Genomic DNA, 15712 nt, shown 5'->3' with positions numbered 1-15712 from the left:
CCGACACTAGTTATTAAAGGAAATTTTGTCAAAAACTGATTTCGACTTAGTTACAAAAATGTAAATATAGCCAAATTTTCAAACTAAAGTTTAATTAGGTTTTTTTTGATAAATATGTCTAGTTTCCACATACATTAAATTATGTTCTTGGTCACATTTTATTTTTATCTTTCTAGAAAAACCTGCAGCGTTTTTCATAGTACTGCAGTACTATATTAACAGTTTTTTTGAAACCTTATTACAAACAATGTAACATCTTTATTGCCACAGTTAAGACTTTTACTCGTGTAATAAAGTTTTCATACAAAGCGTGCCAAATAGCACAACAAAGAAAATAATAATTCCTTTTGACACAATTTTTTCTCCTATAACAAAATAATCTACTTACTCAAAATCTTACTACTATCTACTAGTCTGGTCGGTAGCACATGCGATACTGATCATGCAGTTCAAATTAATTCAATATATTTTTACTTTATTTATATTAAAATATGCTTAATTTGGAATTTGGTACACACACTTTAGTACACACCCTACATAGGACCAGAAATATTAGTGACGAAATGTAGTTGCTTCGCTACTACGTAACTTATATATTATATTAAAATAAATAAGTAAAAAAATAAAGCTCCTATACCAAGCGTGCTTACTATAATAACGCATAAAAGAAATAATTTCTACTGACTCATATTTTTTTCCTACTGCATTTCTAAAATAGCATAAATCATAACTTTGCATGTAAGTATGGTTCCATGTTATTTCTTATCAAAGGTCAATTAGTTTTTTCTTTGCAAATAAATTTATTGTTTACGGTTGACCTATTTATTACATTACAACTCAAGTGAGTCAGAGGGCTGGTAATTTGCTATGAATCATAGCAATAGTGGTACTTTATTGGCGCCAAGGTTGGTTTGTTGGTGTATTTGTGGCACATATTAGTCATAATCATGCAACGTATGGGGCGTCAAATGTGAAATGCAGTTTTTTTATATATATATTTTTTTTATATTAAATCATATTCTAAAATCTTTTGATACTTCGAATTGTGAATCCTTTAATAGTTTTTTTTAGAATAGCAGTGTTATAAAAACAGATTTAGAAAGTGAATATAAATCCTAATTCATATTATAAAAGCTCAGGCAAATCGTAACCTTTAAACAACTAAAATTATTTAGATGAAACTTAGAAGGACATTGATTTATTTAGCCAAAACTACATTGAACATGAAACATAATAAATTATCCAAAGACCGATCCAGAACATTATTTCAGAAATCTAAATATCTTGTAATTACTTCCTATTTCTCACCAATTTAGGGCGTCAAAATATATGTTATTATACTCATAATTTAGTTCCAACACCTATCAACAAGGAAATAAATACGTACAGTCATTACCACATCTAAGTAGGCGCTTAATGCAAGTTTTCCGTGCCAATACGGTCATAAGCACCCCTTTTGACCTAACCTTAATTTATTAGTTGACCTCAATCGAAAAGTACGAATCGTACGTAAATTAGTTTCTGAACGCTTTAAATGTGTTACTAGTAAATGGTTGACTACGTCATGCAGTTTCTTTGAGGAAAATATATCCAAATGCATGAACAATACACAATAATAACGTTCTTTATATTCTTACGCTCTCATTCATAAACACACTATAAACCTATTTTAGTCAAAAAGCTACTATAATATGTTTTCTCTTTTTCATTTCGCTAAGGAGTGAAAGAAACAAAACACTTTATAACTTACTAGCTGACCCGGCAAACGTTGTTTTATCATAAAAATTAAATAAAAAAACATTGTCCAGCGGACAAATTTGTGAATCTAAACCATTCTCAGATCCCCTTGAACACACACAAAAAAAATCATCAAAATCGGTCCAGTCGTTTAAGAGAATTTCAGTGACATACACACTTACAGAAGAATTATATATATAAAGATAACATATTTTTTTATGAATAAGAGGGTTAGTCATCATCCGGTAGGATGGTAACATGGACGAGTATTATAAAGTCAAGCGGGGAACCTACAAGCCTTACCTTCTACCCGACCGAATCAAGGGGATTCAGACTAATAGCTTTATGTAGTCCCACTCAGAAATATAAGGGTCTATGACCGATACACTCCTTTACTCCGGGTAACTACTGAAAAATCTCTTGATATAAGTCCAGGCTCAAGATCCGGGATCCGAATACCACACCTCTTCCACCGTGCAACAGAGGCAGCCCAACAACAGTAAACTTAAAATTAATCGGTCATTAAGAGCTCAAAACAGCTAGGAAGGGACAAAACAATTAGGCTTGTTGTAAAAGTTTTGTGCTCAAATGCTCAAGTGCCTTTGACAATCTGACGCTTTAAGTTTAGTATTTTCACGACATTGTTAAGTATAAAGCTGTTATTTTTTAAAGGAACGATATTGTATCGGTATTTATTTAAGAGTTGTAGCGAAACGCTTCTAGATTTTCGCATTTGACAAAGCACAAACAAATAAAATAATTTTTAAAGCTACGAAATTATTCACATTAGGTAATTAGCTGACAGGGGTTTTAACCAAGGTCTTTACCAGGCTCTTAGTACCGTAAAGTATGCTTGACTAATTAAATAGCATTTTTTATATTTCGTGAATTTCATTGGTCTTTGCGAAACTTGTTAAATTAATTTTACAATATTAAAACTGAAATATGTATTGTAATTAGCTTCAAGCAATATGACAATCCATACTAATAATATTATAAATGTGAAAGTAACTCTGTCTGTCTATCTGTCTGTCTGTTACTCAATCACGCCTAAATTACTGAACCAATTTGCATGAAATTTAGTATGGAGATCGAGACGAAGTCCCGGGCAAAAGCTAGTAGACTTTATATTTGTTATATCAATTGTCCACAGACTTCAGGGTGGAAGGATATCCGGTCCTCGTGTGGTTCCACGGAGGTGACTTCGTGAGAGGCAGCGCCAACAGTGTCAATCCATTCCAACTGGTGCTTAAACAAAGGGTACATATTACTTTTGTTGCTTACATTTATCATACGGAACCCCATTATTTGACGAAAAATCATCTGGAATCTAGATAACCCAAATGAAATTCCATCACGTTCCATTTTATTTGCACAAATAATAATACAAATATCTTAAACATCTCACACACGGTTATCTGATTACAAACTGACGAAAGCCCTTTTTTGTACCATGGTAATACTATACAATTGATAAATATACTTATACTAAAATATTGTATTTATCTAGATATCTAGAGATGGCATCCTAAAAATAATATGCAAACGAAATCACGTTTTTAATTTTAAAGATTAATTGCAAAAAGTTCGTAAAACTGGTGTCAAAATTGGCTCCTACATATTAAATTGATTTCATTATAACTTTCCCATCACCTAGTGGTCAAAGTTTTATTTGATTTGAAAAGCAATTTCTAAATGAGCTTTGGAAAGCCTAAAGGGTCCAATTTTATATTAATTGGGTCTTATTTTAAGGGCTGTGCCCCAATTTTATAGTGCTTGTCTAAAATTGGAAAAGTTTGATTTGTTCGTAAAAAATATTGGGACATCTGATATCAATTTCATGTTCGTAATCTACTATAATGTCAATGAGGTCACAGATTCAGAAATCTATGTTCGTCATCAAACACATATTATATCTACTTCCTGTAATAAAATATGAATTATACGTAGCTTCAGTTAACTTGGGAACTATACAAAGTCCATTTAACTTTGAAAAGATATAAAGATAAATGTCTCTCTCTCTGTCTGTCTGTTCACGTCTTCAAGCCTATAAGTATGTAGTATATTAATCATAACATTTTTATTTCAGGTAATTTTCGTATCGGTCGCATACCGGCTCAACATATTCGGATTCTTCTCAACACTAGACAACGAAGCATCTGGCAACTTTGGTCTATTAGACCAGGTAGCTGCTTTAAACTGGGTGAAGAACAACATCGAAAGCTTTGGAGGGGACCCTGACAACGTTTGCATTTTTGGCCATGACGCTGGAGCCGTCAGTGTCACATTACATCTTATATCTTCTTACTCATCAGGTCTTTTCGCAAAAGCTATTGCAATGAGCGGCAATGGCCTTTCTCCAGAAACAGTCAACATAGCAAGGAAAGAAATAGTAACTGTTGATAAAGTGGCAGTCGCTTTCAGTTGCTTCCGAAAACCCACTTTTCAGCTCCTTGACTGTCTTCGGAGAGTACCAGAACAAGCGCTGCTAGATATCGCTGAACCTTTAGCAGAATGGAAACCAATCGTTGATGGAGGTTTTAGTAACATTACCAGCCCGTTTCTACCAGAACTCCCAAGTAAACTGTTCAGTGATGATATATTCTCACCAGTACCACTTCTAGCAGGGTACACCAATATGGAAGATGGACTGTTACTAGAAAAAGATGACAACGGAGACACGGGTATCAGTCAAAGAGAATTTGACTCCATGAGGGAAGAAATCATCCTTTCCGATATCACTGTAGATAACAGTTCATGTTTTACAAATCAGCACCATATACAAGATGCTGTAGCATTTTTCTACAAGCCTATACCTCCGACTACTAACGAGACTGTACTAAGGAAACTGTTCGTAGATTTTTACACTGATAAAGTGCACGGAGCTACCACCTATCAGTTAGCTAAGTACGTAAGTGCGCACGCCCCAGTTTACCTCTATAGATTCGATCTGAAACCCTTTTCAGATATAGCTAATGAAGGTCTCCCGGAATGGATAGGTGTTCCACACAACTTCGATTTAATATTCACGTTCGGCATGCCTTATTTAGCACTACCCGAGGATTTAAGTAAATGGGACTACAGAGACAAGAGTATTTCCGAAATAGTGATGAGGATGTGGTCGAATTTCGCCTGGTATTCCCACCCAACAAACTCAGGGCTGATTATAGATTGGCAACCTTTTGAAATCGAAAGACCCGGGTATTTGATAATTGACAGGCAGAATTTTACTATGAGCAATCCGGCGACAGTTAATTACAAAGCTTTCGAGTTTTGGTCGGACTTTTACCCTAAAGTTGTCGAAATTGGAACGAAGTGCTGCAAAGAAATTGCGGATGATTCCGGAGCGAATTCCATTGTCACAACTAGGATTATACACAGTCTAGTGATTTTATATTCTATTTTAATTCTACTTTCATAACGATGGCAAGAACAGTTGTAAATCCACGGTTATTTTTGTATAGTCTATTGAGAAATGTATTTTAAGTAAATCAATATTTCTTCAGTACCAAATGAAATATTTACCTTCCAAAGAAATATTCGTGCAAATAAAACTCTTCAAAATGTGTTGATGTTTTTATTTGAAGCCAAAAGTCTTACTGGAGGTCATGTTCTGAGGTCAATGTTTATGAAATTACCAAATTGTGGTCGTAAAAAGCTAAAGGTCGCGGTAACACGCGCCGTACTTATCCAACTTTACCGTCAAATGTGATATCGTCGAGTTCTGAAATACCTATAAACATGGAAGATCAATCTACTGATAAATATTAAATATATTCAATTCCATCGTATGAAAAAATAAGTTCGGGAACATACGGCTTTCTTTAAAGACCTTTTCTGATTTTATGGCATCTCTTTTGCACTTTGGATATGAGTACACTAGCAGTAAAATATGGAATATGTTGATTTCATTTTACGCCGTAATTTACTGAAATTGCTATTTATTTTTGACACAGAAATAGGAGTTCTAAATTTCAATATAGAAGGCGCAAAGCTCAAACTAATTTACTAGCAAACGGCAAAGCGAAGTTAAATTTTATTGGAAAAATAAATTGTAGTTACGTTAACATAACCTATTTTCTAAGCCATCGTTTTCGTGCCTAGAGGCCATTATTCACAAAACTTACGAACGTTCAAACGTCAACCGTTGCGATAAAGAGTGAAACAACGTTTGGCAAATATTTCTGCACTCTATAAGTCTAGTAATGTGGGACAACATTTGAAATTGTTCGTTTTATGCAGTTCTTTGTGCAGCGCATGGTAACTCGCAACAATGTAAAGGAAATTGGGTTGAGGATACTTTATGAACTAGGAATCTTAACGATTTCTTGTTATAATGTTTCCGTCTGAAAGATCCTGCGGGGAGCCTGTACATTACACAGTTATTTAAACCACACGGAGCTACGTAAGGTATATGAGGGAAAGTTAGTAATATACATATTATTGTACCTAAGTCCTTAGTTGTTATTTCGGTTCTGACATAATTGACGAACCACCAAAGTACAAGGCAAAGTTCACGGTAAAGGAGTTGAAAGGTATCATCTGAAAACTTCTCGTCATTTTTCGTCAGAAACCTTATTCTGTATAGTTAAATGTGTGTTTTGATTTTGAATTGATTTCTATGCCAATCACTAACGCCTAATATAATACATTTTTCCAATGGTATTTGAACTTTTGCTAAAGTTACCGCGTAGGAGCTGCATTAGTTGCACCTTAAAAGAACCACCATCAAATCTCGAGGGATTTAATTCATGTACAGTTTCTTTACACATAGTACATAGAGAATGACGTATCTAACTTTAAGTTAACTTATTCAATTGCAGAAAACTTTATAAAGTGAATGTATTGAAAGTCAAGGTTTTAGTTCACATATGAGATAAGCAAAACGAGAGGTTTTACATTGGGGTATCTGATACCGAAGATTAAAAAGAGTAATGCTGTAACCCAAGCATTAGTGCTAACGACTGCTGTTAATTTTTTACCTGCGCCGAAACGTTGAGAAATCCAAGAAAAATTAGAAAAATGGGAATTGAACATGCGTAAAAGGCCGTAGAAGATACTCCTTATTTCCAAACACTACCTGTGTGTGAGGTCGACTTACCAAGCATTAAATAAGTTATTCCCTATTTCTTAGTATGTTCCTTGCACACTAAGTTTTCCCTGAAGAGAATATCAGGATTTTCCACTAACATTTCATTTAAAGGAAATTCCCGTGTAATATAAATATTTGCACAGATTCTACTTAACATGGAAATTGTACAATTTGTATGCAGTTAAAGATTCTCTCTTGTGGCATCAGTTTGTGAAATTGCTTGCAGATTTATCAATAATTACATCAGTTGAATGAAGTCCAAGACTTATTAGCGTATGCTCATAGTGATGTGATGTGCTTCGATACGATATTGTCGAGTTTGTGTCAAATGTTTGGCAGGCAAACGTTACCTTATTATTCTTAGGCTTGCTGCAGACATATTCGGTTAGGTATTAATCAGTCTAGCCGGGCGGAAAAACGAAAAATGTGCAAATGACCCGATCTGTAGCGCGATTCTGTGCAGTCGGTAAGTACCATCGAACATCGAAATTTTGACATTTGGAATGTACTGCAAAAATAATTACTACGACGCGGCAGGTACGAGGCGCTGATCGATACGAGATTTTCATACAAATTTCTCGATGACAAGCCGTTTGTCGGTAGTCGATGGTAGCGGAGAATCGAGCAGTAGCTCGATTCTGTTCGGCTCGTGCAGTAGCACGAGCCGAACAAATGAGTCAAGTTGGTTTTGTTTTTCGATAAATATTTCCGAACCCAACTATCGAATTTTGTGTGAGCTTATCAAACGGACAATTCTGAAGCAAAATGTGGATACTGATAATGAACCCGGGATAGCCTGTTGTGGGTTGCACAAATATTTACCTATTCAGGCATCGATCTAGTGCTACCCGGTGCAGCTTTAACGGCGCGCAAACAATTTACTGATGCATTTGAAGAATTATAAAATATCATTGTGACGTACTTACATAAAAATATTTACATGTCAGTCTTAAGGAAAATACCAAGTTAAATCATTGCAACATGATCTTAGATGTGAAATAAACTTCATGCATAATATGAGCATTTATAGTCTCATAGTCTACAGTTACTTGTACTAATGGGGTTTACCGAGTCACCTTTGTCATAATACATACTTAGGATTGTAATACTGCTTATTGTGCGGTATATTATTTATATTATTGTGAAGTATTTTTCATCAACGTACAATAGATATAGCTACTAATAACTAGTTGCATTGATAAGTCGGAAAATTAACTGTGAGGTGAATAAACTTTGGTACGGTCAGCCCAAAGATGGGTGGCCGTTTGTTATTCGTTAGTTGGCCGATTGCTTGTTTTTCGGGATATCGTATTAAAATTATTTTAGTATAAATAGGTTTAGGCTTAGGGTTTGAACGAATTGGACAATAATTCAACGATACAAAAAAAACGTTGCAAAACTAAATTGCATGCCCATTACTATAATACGAGTATACAAGGAACAATCTTATGATGAACGTTTATTGCTTAATTGTCTAGAAATAACACAAACTTTATTTCAAAAAACAAATAAATTAAAATTAGGGTAGTCGGTAAATTATACAAAAAATAAATATATAGGTACCTATAATGCCGAATAAATTGAACATGTTTTCTTATTTGAACATCTTCCGCCTAGAAAACTGGTATCCTTTGCCATGTCACGCTTTACCTTAACATTATCTTAAAAGAATCATCATATTCATTGTATTTGAAGTCGAAGCGACCGAACGAAATAAACAAAAAAATATATTAAACGAAAATTTCATTCCTCTCATTACATTATCCAAATACTGTATCAAAAAATATGACGCTTTTTTTTTAATTTTACCTATGGTAACTGTAAACACTACTGGCTCAATAGATAAAAAAGCGCGCGAAATATTTTTGCTGCACTAGGTAGGTACCTTACTTATTACACAGTTATCAAAGTTTAACAAAAACTTAGTTTGCGTTTTAAAGCGGTACTTATGCATTTAAAAATCAATAAACTTAAATATAATTAAATAATTTGTAGAGTAAGAAACCGGTGTTAGGAATTATACCTGACGCAGGTGCTTAATAATAAAGAACTAAGTTTTCCTCTTTGGTTTTTTGTTTTTTTTTTGTTTGCAAATGGCGGTAAACCAGTTGGATTTGTAGCTTTACGCAGTGTGGTCGTATTTTAAGTTATTATTTGTTGTTTACATCGTGAAATATGTTGGTAAGTATTATTTTTGAAATAACTATTAGTGTTCTAAAACTTAGGCTGTATTTTCTTTATAAAGTTAGCATTCAATTGTTTTTTTTTGCGTGTTTTTATGCTTTATGTCAATATACAGTCATTTTAATATGAGTAGTAAAGTTATTAGCAATTTCATACAATAGATGTATGATAACATTGTATGAAGGTAGCCATTTATAATAATTTCATCCTCGGCTTTTATGTAAATGCGGAAATTGCATAAAGTCCTTCATCCATATCATAAAATCTCATAAATTTATGATTTAAGAGTATTAGATGTCGAGGAAACAGCAATTACAAAGGTCAAAATGTTATGATCATAATTTTATTAAAATATGGAGGTATTAGATAACTCCCATGGTTCGTTTAATTGTTTTTTTTTTGTGGCAATAAAATAGTTTTTGTTTCGAATAACTAGATATACATAATCAGTCTCATAAGCTTAATGTTCGTGGTGATGAAAATAGTAATGAAATATCCATTTTTTTTTATCTTAAATAAAGTTTTTTTTGTTAAGAATTAGGTAAGTATTATGACAATACGAAAAAAATATGTTTATTATGTTTTTATCAAGTTTATTAGGATACCCTTTAAAGATCTCTCTTCCATGTATAAAAAAAAACAAAGAATATTGTCACCAAATACTTACCTAATCATTATCACCGCTTTGTTTTTTAATAAACAATCTTTGATAAATACTTGTTTCACCAGAAAACATTGTCAACACTGTTGGCGATGACGTCAGTGATGGTGGCGGGTCAACGACCTTTTTTCGCGGGCTCCCGGCCCATTGGCTTTCCTGATACTCCGAACAGGACCACCACAACCCCTGATAGTCTTGGAGACCGGTAAGTTATCTTGTATAATTCATGATTATATCAGAAGAATTACTTATTTGAACTTTTTAAAGTTTAGCTTAGTTTAGTTCATTCATAATCAACATTTTTATTAATTAATGTCTGACTCGTGGATGATTTAACGGCGCTTGGTGCTTTATTCATCTTCACAAAGTAATAATCAAAGATAAAACATTTTATCAAAAAGCTCAGTTATTAAGTAAATAGGTAGGTATAATGAAATACAAACATATTATAAGAATTCCACCTGATTTCAAATACTTATGATAATAACATCATAATGACTTAATTGGACAAAAATATCATTGCATTGTAAAACTTCAACTGCTGCAGTTCCAATGAAAAAAGGACCATTGAGCTCTTATTTACTAACTAATTCTAAGAATTTATGACTAAACTAAGCTTTAGTAGTGCATTAGTCTAATCCTAATTACTAGGGGAAAACCACTACCGGCTACCGTGATTTGTAGGCCACAGGTAAGTACCTAAAGTTATCTAGACTATAGTAAAGTTCAAGTTTTTATTGCCTGTTTAATTGAACTTGTCATGCATTTACGTAGATTATGAATCATAGCAAATTACTTCATGAATCGATTCAGAGTATTGTTGTTATAAGTATTAGTTGTAGGTTGTAAAAATGTTGTTTCATCATTGCATCATTATAAGTAGTGAACTACTATAGAATAATAAAATATGTAAGTAATACGTTTTCTATATGTGTTAGTACAAGTTTATATAAAAACTATATTTAAAAGGACAACTTTTAACTTAACTTTTACTTAAACATTTCAACAAATATTTTTGGCATAAGACCGAGCTTTTTATTATTAAGTGGTCCGCAAACGGTAATTCCTTTTCTAAACTTATTTCTTAGCATTATTATCAAGTACAAGTTCCTGCCCATGTCTAGGCAAATAAAATCGAAGCAATCTATAAAATTAATTTAAATCGATCCATCATTTTTGACATGTCACATACCTATATCAGCTTGTTCAAATGTTGGGCGTTGACCTCTGACTAAACCGCCATTAAAAGAAACAAAACAAACGATCCCACATTAATATTAATGTTACTACTATTTACTACGTATGTGTTTCCCTTCCAGTTTATTTTATAATCAGACAAGAAAAACACGAATAGAAATAAATATAACGTAAAAATTCTGCCAATACATCACCTGTTCCATTCACAGACCGGACAGTCATTGATATTTTTTTTTATTTATATTGGAATATTCTCAGTAGCAGACTGATCACTCACCCAGAATTAATAAATAAGTGTGGCCTGTCCTATAATATTTGCGACTTAAACCTATAACTGAAATCTTGTTGCAAAAAGTTTATTAGGTAGGTAGATATACAATAGCACATGTGCCTTAATTAGAATTATTTGGAAATACAACAGAAGCGTTGCAGCGTTGGTAGAATAGTTATCATTTAAGTAACATTAGACTTATCTTTTTTAATAATTTAACGCTTGATTTTCACGATCACAAACATTGATCATTTCTTTGCAGCTTCGGCGAAGTGACCACAGAAAGACTTCCAATTGAAGCTAACGGAGACAGAGACCTCGTCGACAGGTTAAGCAAGCTGCCTATCGACCAGCAACCCTTCTGGCTCATCAACTGGCAAGCCTTGGAAGAACACAGGAAGAAACCACAAACATACCCACAGAGACCGAGCACGTTCGTTGATAGTTTATCGCATAATAATCCAGGAAGTACTCAAGGATTCTCGAATACTCAAGGGTTTTCGAATAGTAGTCCAGGAGTGTCAAATAATCAAGGTTTTTCGAATAATCAAGGATTTTCAAACCCTAATCAAGGTTCTTCGAATAATCAAGGATTCTCGAATAGCAACCCCGGATTTTCTAATTCTAATCAAGGCTTCTCAAACTCCAATCAAGGATTTTCAAATAATAATCAAGGGTTCTCAAATCCTAATCAAGGATTCTCTAACTCCAATCAAGGATTTTCAAATAATAATCACCAAGGATTTTCTAACTCTAACCAAGGATTACCTAACTCCAATCAAGGGTTTTCAAACAATAACCAAGGTTCGTCAAATAACCAAGCATTTTCGAACAATCAAGGATCAAACCCCAATAGAGGCTTTTCAAACTCCAATCAAGTTCCTAACTCTAATCAAGGATTTTCTAACTCCAATGGCTTTAACAACCAAAACCAAGAAACAGTCAACAATTCCGGTTTCTTAAACACAAATCAGGGATTGTCAACCAGTAATTCTGGTTTCTCGAACCCAAATAATGCAAATCTTCAAGCTGCTTCTTTGTCTTATCCCATTTCTGGAACACAAAACTCGAAGCCTTCAGTCAATTCGAACTTTTCGAGTTCTGCCTTCTCTACTTCGAGTGCAATTAGTAACAGATTTGCAGAAGTTCCTACTACAACTAATTCGAATGGCAATTATAATTGGAGTAATTCATACCATCATGCCTCCTACTTCAGTCATCATTACAACACCACTTTCAATATCCCGAATAATACTCGACAAGACAAATATTAGAATAAGTAACAATAAAACTATGTATTTAATTTAATAAAACATTTTATTGACTTTTTAAATAAATAAAAACTTAATTACTAAGCGTAATCTTAAAACTAAAACCTCATACGAGCGATAAATAAAAAATAGTAAAATGCAATTAATTGTGTTCATTATTTGACTCGAAATTGTTTCCAAAATTATATTTTTATAAAAAAATACAGTATATTGTACAAAAATATCATAATTACACGAGACATTTTAGGTTATGTTCAAGCCTAATGTTACAACGATTCGTCATTACTGAGGTATTTTGACGACACTTTGTTTCTGGCTTTCTACTAATGAAATTATACATGGACGCACAACGAATGTGCAGAGGAACATATTTGATTATTTTAATTTATAAGAATACAGTAAAGGTAAATAAAAACCATACTAAATTAACATCAAATAGTTATCAGTCTGTTATATTAAGTAAGTAACTATTTATGTTCAACGATCAAATGTCAAATGCTATCGACATTTTTGACGTATGTTCGATAGGAATTCGATAGCATCGAATGATTGTCATGCGTCCATGTATATTTCACTTGATTGTACAGACATTAAGGCACTACAGAGTAAGCACAGCCCAGTTAACTAATTTGCAAAAGCCTTTTCGAATGCCGACAATTTAACATAAAACATCGATTTGTATGGTGACATCAATTCAAGAAATATACATGTTTAAAAACAATTGCGTATAATTGAGTTTTGATCGAAAAACGAGTTATTGACCGACTATGTTTGTGTTTATATAAAATTTTGGGTTCACTTTTGCCTTAAATCTAAGCTAAGTTCTCATTATTTAATTTATGTTTTGGGAGGTCAAGCGTTTTGACGTTCCAAATTTGATAAAAAAATTAAGTAGTTGAAATCGTTTTATATACTAAATACCTAGTAAGAATCGTAGCCACAAATTTTGTATTTTTAGAACCCTCAGAAAGTATTATTGTCATTGAATTAACTTTGACTGCAACGCCATTTTTAATATAGGAATATACTCGTAGACTTATGACACTAGTCATAATGATCATTGCTACAATTTAAATAAGTTTTTTTTTTTTTTCCCCAAGATATCAATATTACTTTGAACAAGATTTTGATAGTTTTAAATGCATAACTTAGCGACATTTATAGAGATTTCACCTGACAGAATGTTCTCATTTTTGGTACGGAATATCGATCAAAACTCATCCACAACACATAGAACTACAAAAATAATCGTTTTTAAAATACAGAAGCTAATTACAGCAACATATTACTAACTGCATTGGAATCAGAGATTCTTGTTCGACAAAAAATTCCATCACCTTTTTCTTAAGACATTACACTCTAAGGGCCAGTTTTACGACTCATGAATAAGTATCAGATAACCTAACCAAAAGATAAAGGGACAGCGAAATTTAAAAAGACAATTCCAATTTTTTAATTTTCTCTTATAAGTTAACGGTTATTTATCCAAAAGTGATCAAACCGGCCGTAAGAATTTCAGACTTCAAATTATTGCATTGCATACTTACATATCAAAATCACTACAGTTATATAGGAATATACATAGTATTATGTAATAAAGAGTACATAAGACTCAAAAGTTTATATCCAGTAAATATGGACTAGATGCAAAAGTCCAAAAATCGAAAATTATGATTTTTTTTATAACAATGTTGCCACATTACACAACAATTTAACAATTATTTCATTTAAATACAATACTTGTGTTAAGTCTATCGTAGAAAATAGATACACATTTAATTTTTAAAAAAACCTTCATATCAGAATCGGAATAATTCGATTCGATTCTGGCTTAGACATTTTAATTTATATTATTTTCGGTTTTTTACGTGGCAACATTAACATACTTCAAGAACCAAGTGGATCAAGACCCTTGGTGGAAATTCCTAAAGGATAATACAATCAGACAGAAAAATATTGTAAAAAATATACCATTTGGTACACAATGCCTTAATGAGCAACACTCATAAGTACAAAAATAATCACAAACACACTAACTCCATACAAAGTGTTAAAAAACCGTTACACAGCTTTGGTTTAACACTTAGCCGCTGCTAGACAATCCATAATATTGCACAATGGTCTATATAATGTGTCGTAGTAAGCTTGAAAGTCTGACAATCCGTCTTTGGGTTGTGGAGGTCCATTATGCAGTGACAGTCGTTCCATGAAAAATACTGGTTTTTAGCTGCATTGGGTGGTAAGCTGACTTCAGTTGAAGAAAAGTTATACATTTCTATAGAGTTTTCTATACAAAGTGACGTTCTCTGATTGCAATCTTCTTGTACAATATTATTGACAGTCTAGGGGCAGCCTTAAAAATGTTACAAAAAAATAACTGTACATATTATTATATTCGCAAATTATGATACATAATTTGGCTGAATAATACTATTAATTTGTTCGTCCAAAACTTCAATAGTAAATACATAATAATAATAAAAAAACAACGAAATCATTGGCTCTGATACTAAGGTGAGTGTAGACACGTGGAATATCTATTTAAAATGCTTAAAAGTGAAAGTTTGTAACAAAATTTTTATTGCTTAAATGTAAAGCGAAATTTCATCAAATTATACAAGTAGGTAAGTAATAATTCCTTTACCTATGTTTTTCATTGTCCAAAATACAGACAAGGCACGTTAAAACGTAAGGCACTTACATTATCGCCTTTTACACTAAAGCTAAGAAATTATAAAGATAATTTAAAATCGTTGATATATTTCAAAAGAAAATGTGCAGTAAAAAATGCACTACAGTAAAGGTCCAGCCTAATACATTTGAAACAGCAAAGATCTCAAGAAATTGTATAAAAGATGATTATAGTTTTAAAAAACTAGATAATAAAGTATGTACGAAGACTTCGCTTAAAAAGCTGCCGCTTAAAATGCTGTTTAACTCCACATATCTACACTCACCTTAAGTAAATAATGTTGATTATTACCGTGCGATAACCAAGGTTGCGCATAACCATAATACCGTCCAACTAACCACGCTGGTTGTCGCCGAAGAAGTCTTGGTTACCGACGGCAACCTTATACTTTTATGATGGCAGGACTTCTCCGCGGTTTCGTTATTCATTATCTCGTTGTAATTCGGGTAGCTTTGAATTTGTATTGGCTGTAACAAAAATATTACGATTAATATTTAACTGCCACTGTAGTAAATACGACTGTTGATAATTCCCGGATAATGCAAAGTGATATTTGGTATTTTTTATATATAACTATTGTCAATAGTAGCTCTGAGTTTGGTAACGT

General features: G+C 32.8%; 2 protein-coding genes across 2 annotated transcripts in view; one reads left to right on the top strand and one right to left on the bottom strand.

Annotated features, from left to right (window-relative positions):
- The window catches only part of LOC142979178 (carboxylesterase 1C), a 30004-nt gene extending 17449 nt beyond the window's left edge, over nt 1-12555 (top strand). Inside the window, exons 2-5 of the mRNA XM_076123969.1 lie at nt 2891-2997; nt 3827-5095; nt 9743-9879; nt 11405-12555. Of these exons, the coding sequence (XP_075980084.1) occupies nt 2891-2997; nt 3827-5095; nt 9743-9879; nt 11405-12416 (2525 nt within the window). The 3' untranslated portion in view covers nt 12417-12555. The remainder of the gene's footprint in view (nt 1-2890; nt 2998-3826; nt 5096-9742; nt 9880-11404) is intronic.
- The window catches only part of LOC142979177 (MOXD1 homolog 1-like), a 77003-nt gene continuing 73731 nt past the window's right edge, over nt 12441-15712 (bottom strand). Inside the window, exon 13 of the mRNA XM_076123968.1 lies at nt 12441-15572. Within this exon, the coding sequence (XP_075980083.1) occupies nt 15393-15572 (180 nt within the window). The 3' untranslated portion in view covers nt 12441-15392. The remainder of the gene's footprint in view (nt 15573-15712) is intronic.

The sequence above is a fragment of the Anticarsia gemmatalis genome, chromosome 16, assembly GCF_050436995.1.
Source record: "Anticarsia gemmatalis isolate Benzon Research Colony breed Stoneville strain chromosome 16, ilAntGemm2 primary, whole genome shotgun sequence".
Classification (NCBI taxonomy): Eukaryota; Metazoa; Arthropoda; class Insecta; order Lepidoptera; family Erebidae; genus Anticarsia; species Anticarsia gemmatalis.
This window is presented reverse-complemented; position numbering and strand designations above follow the sequence as displayed.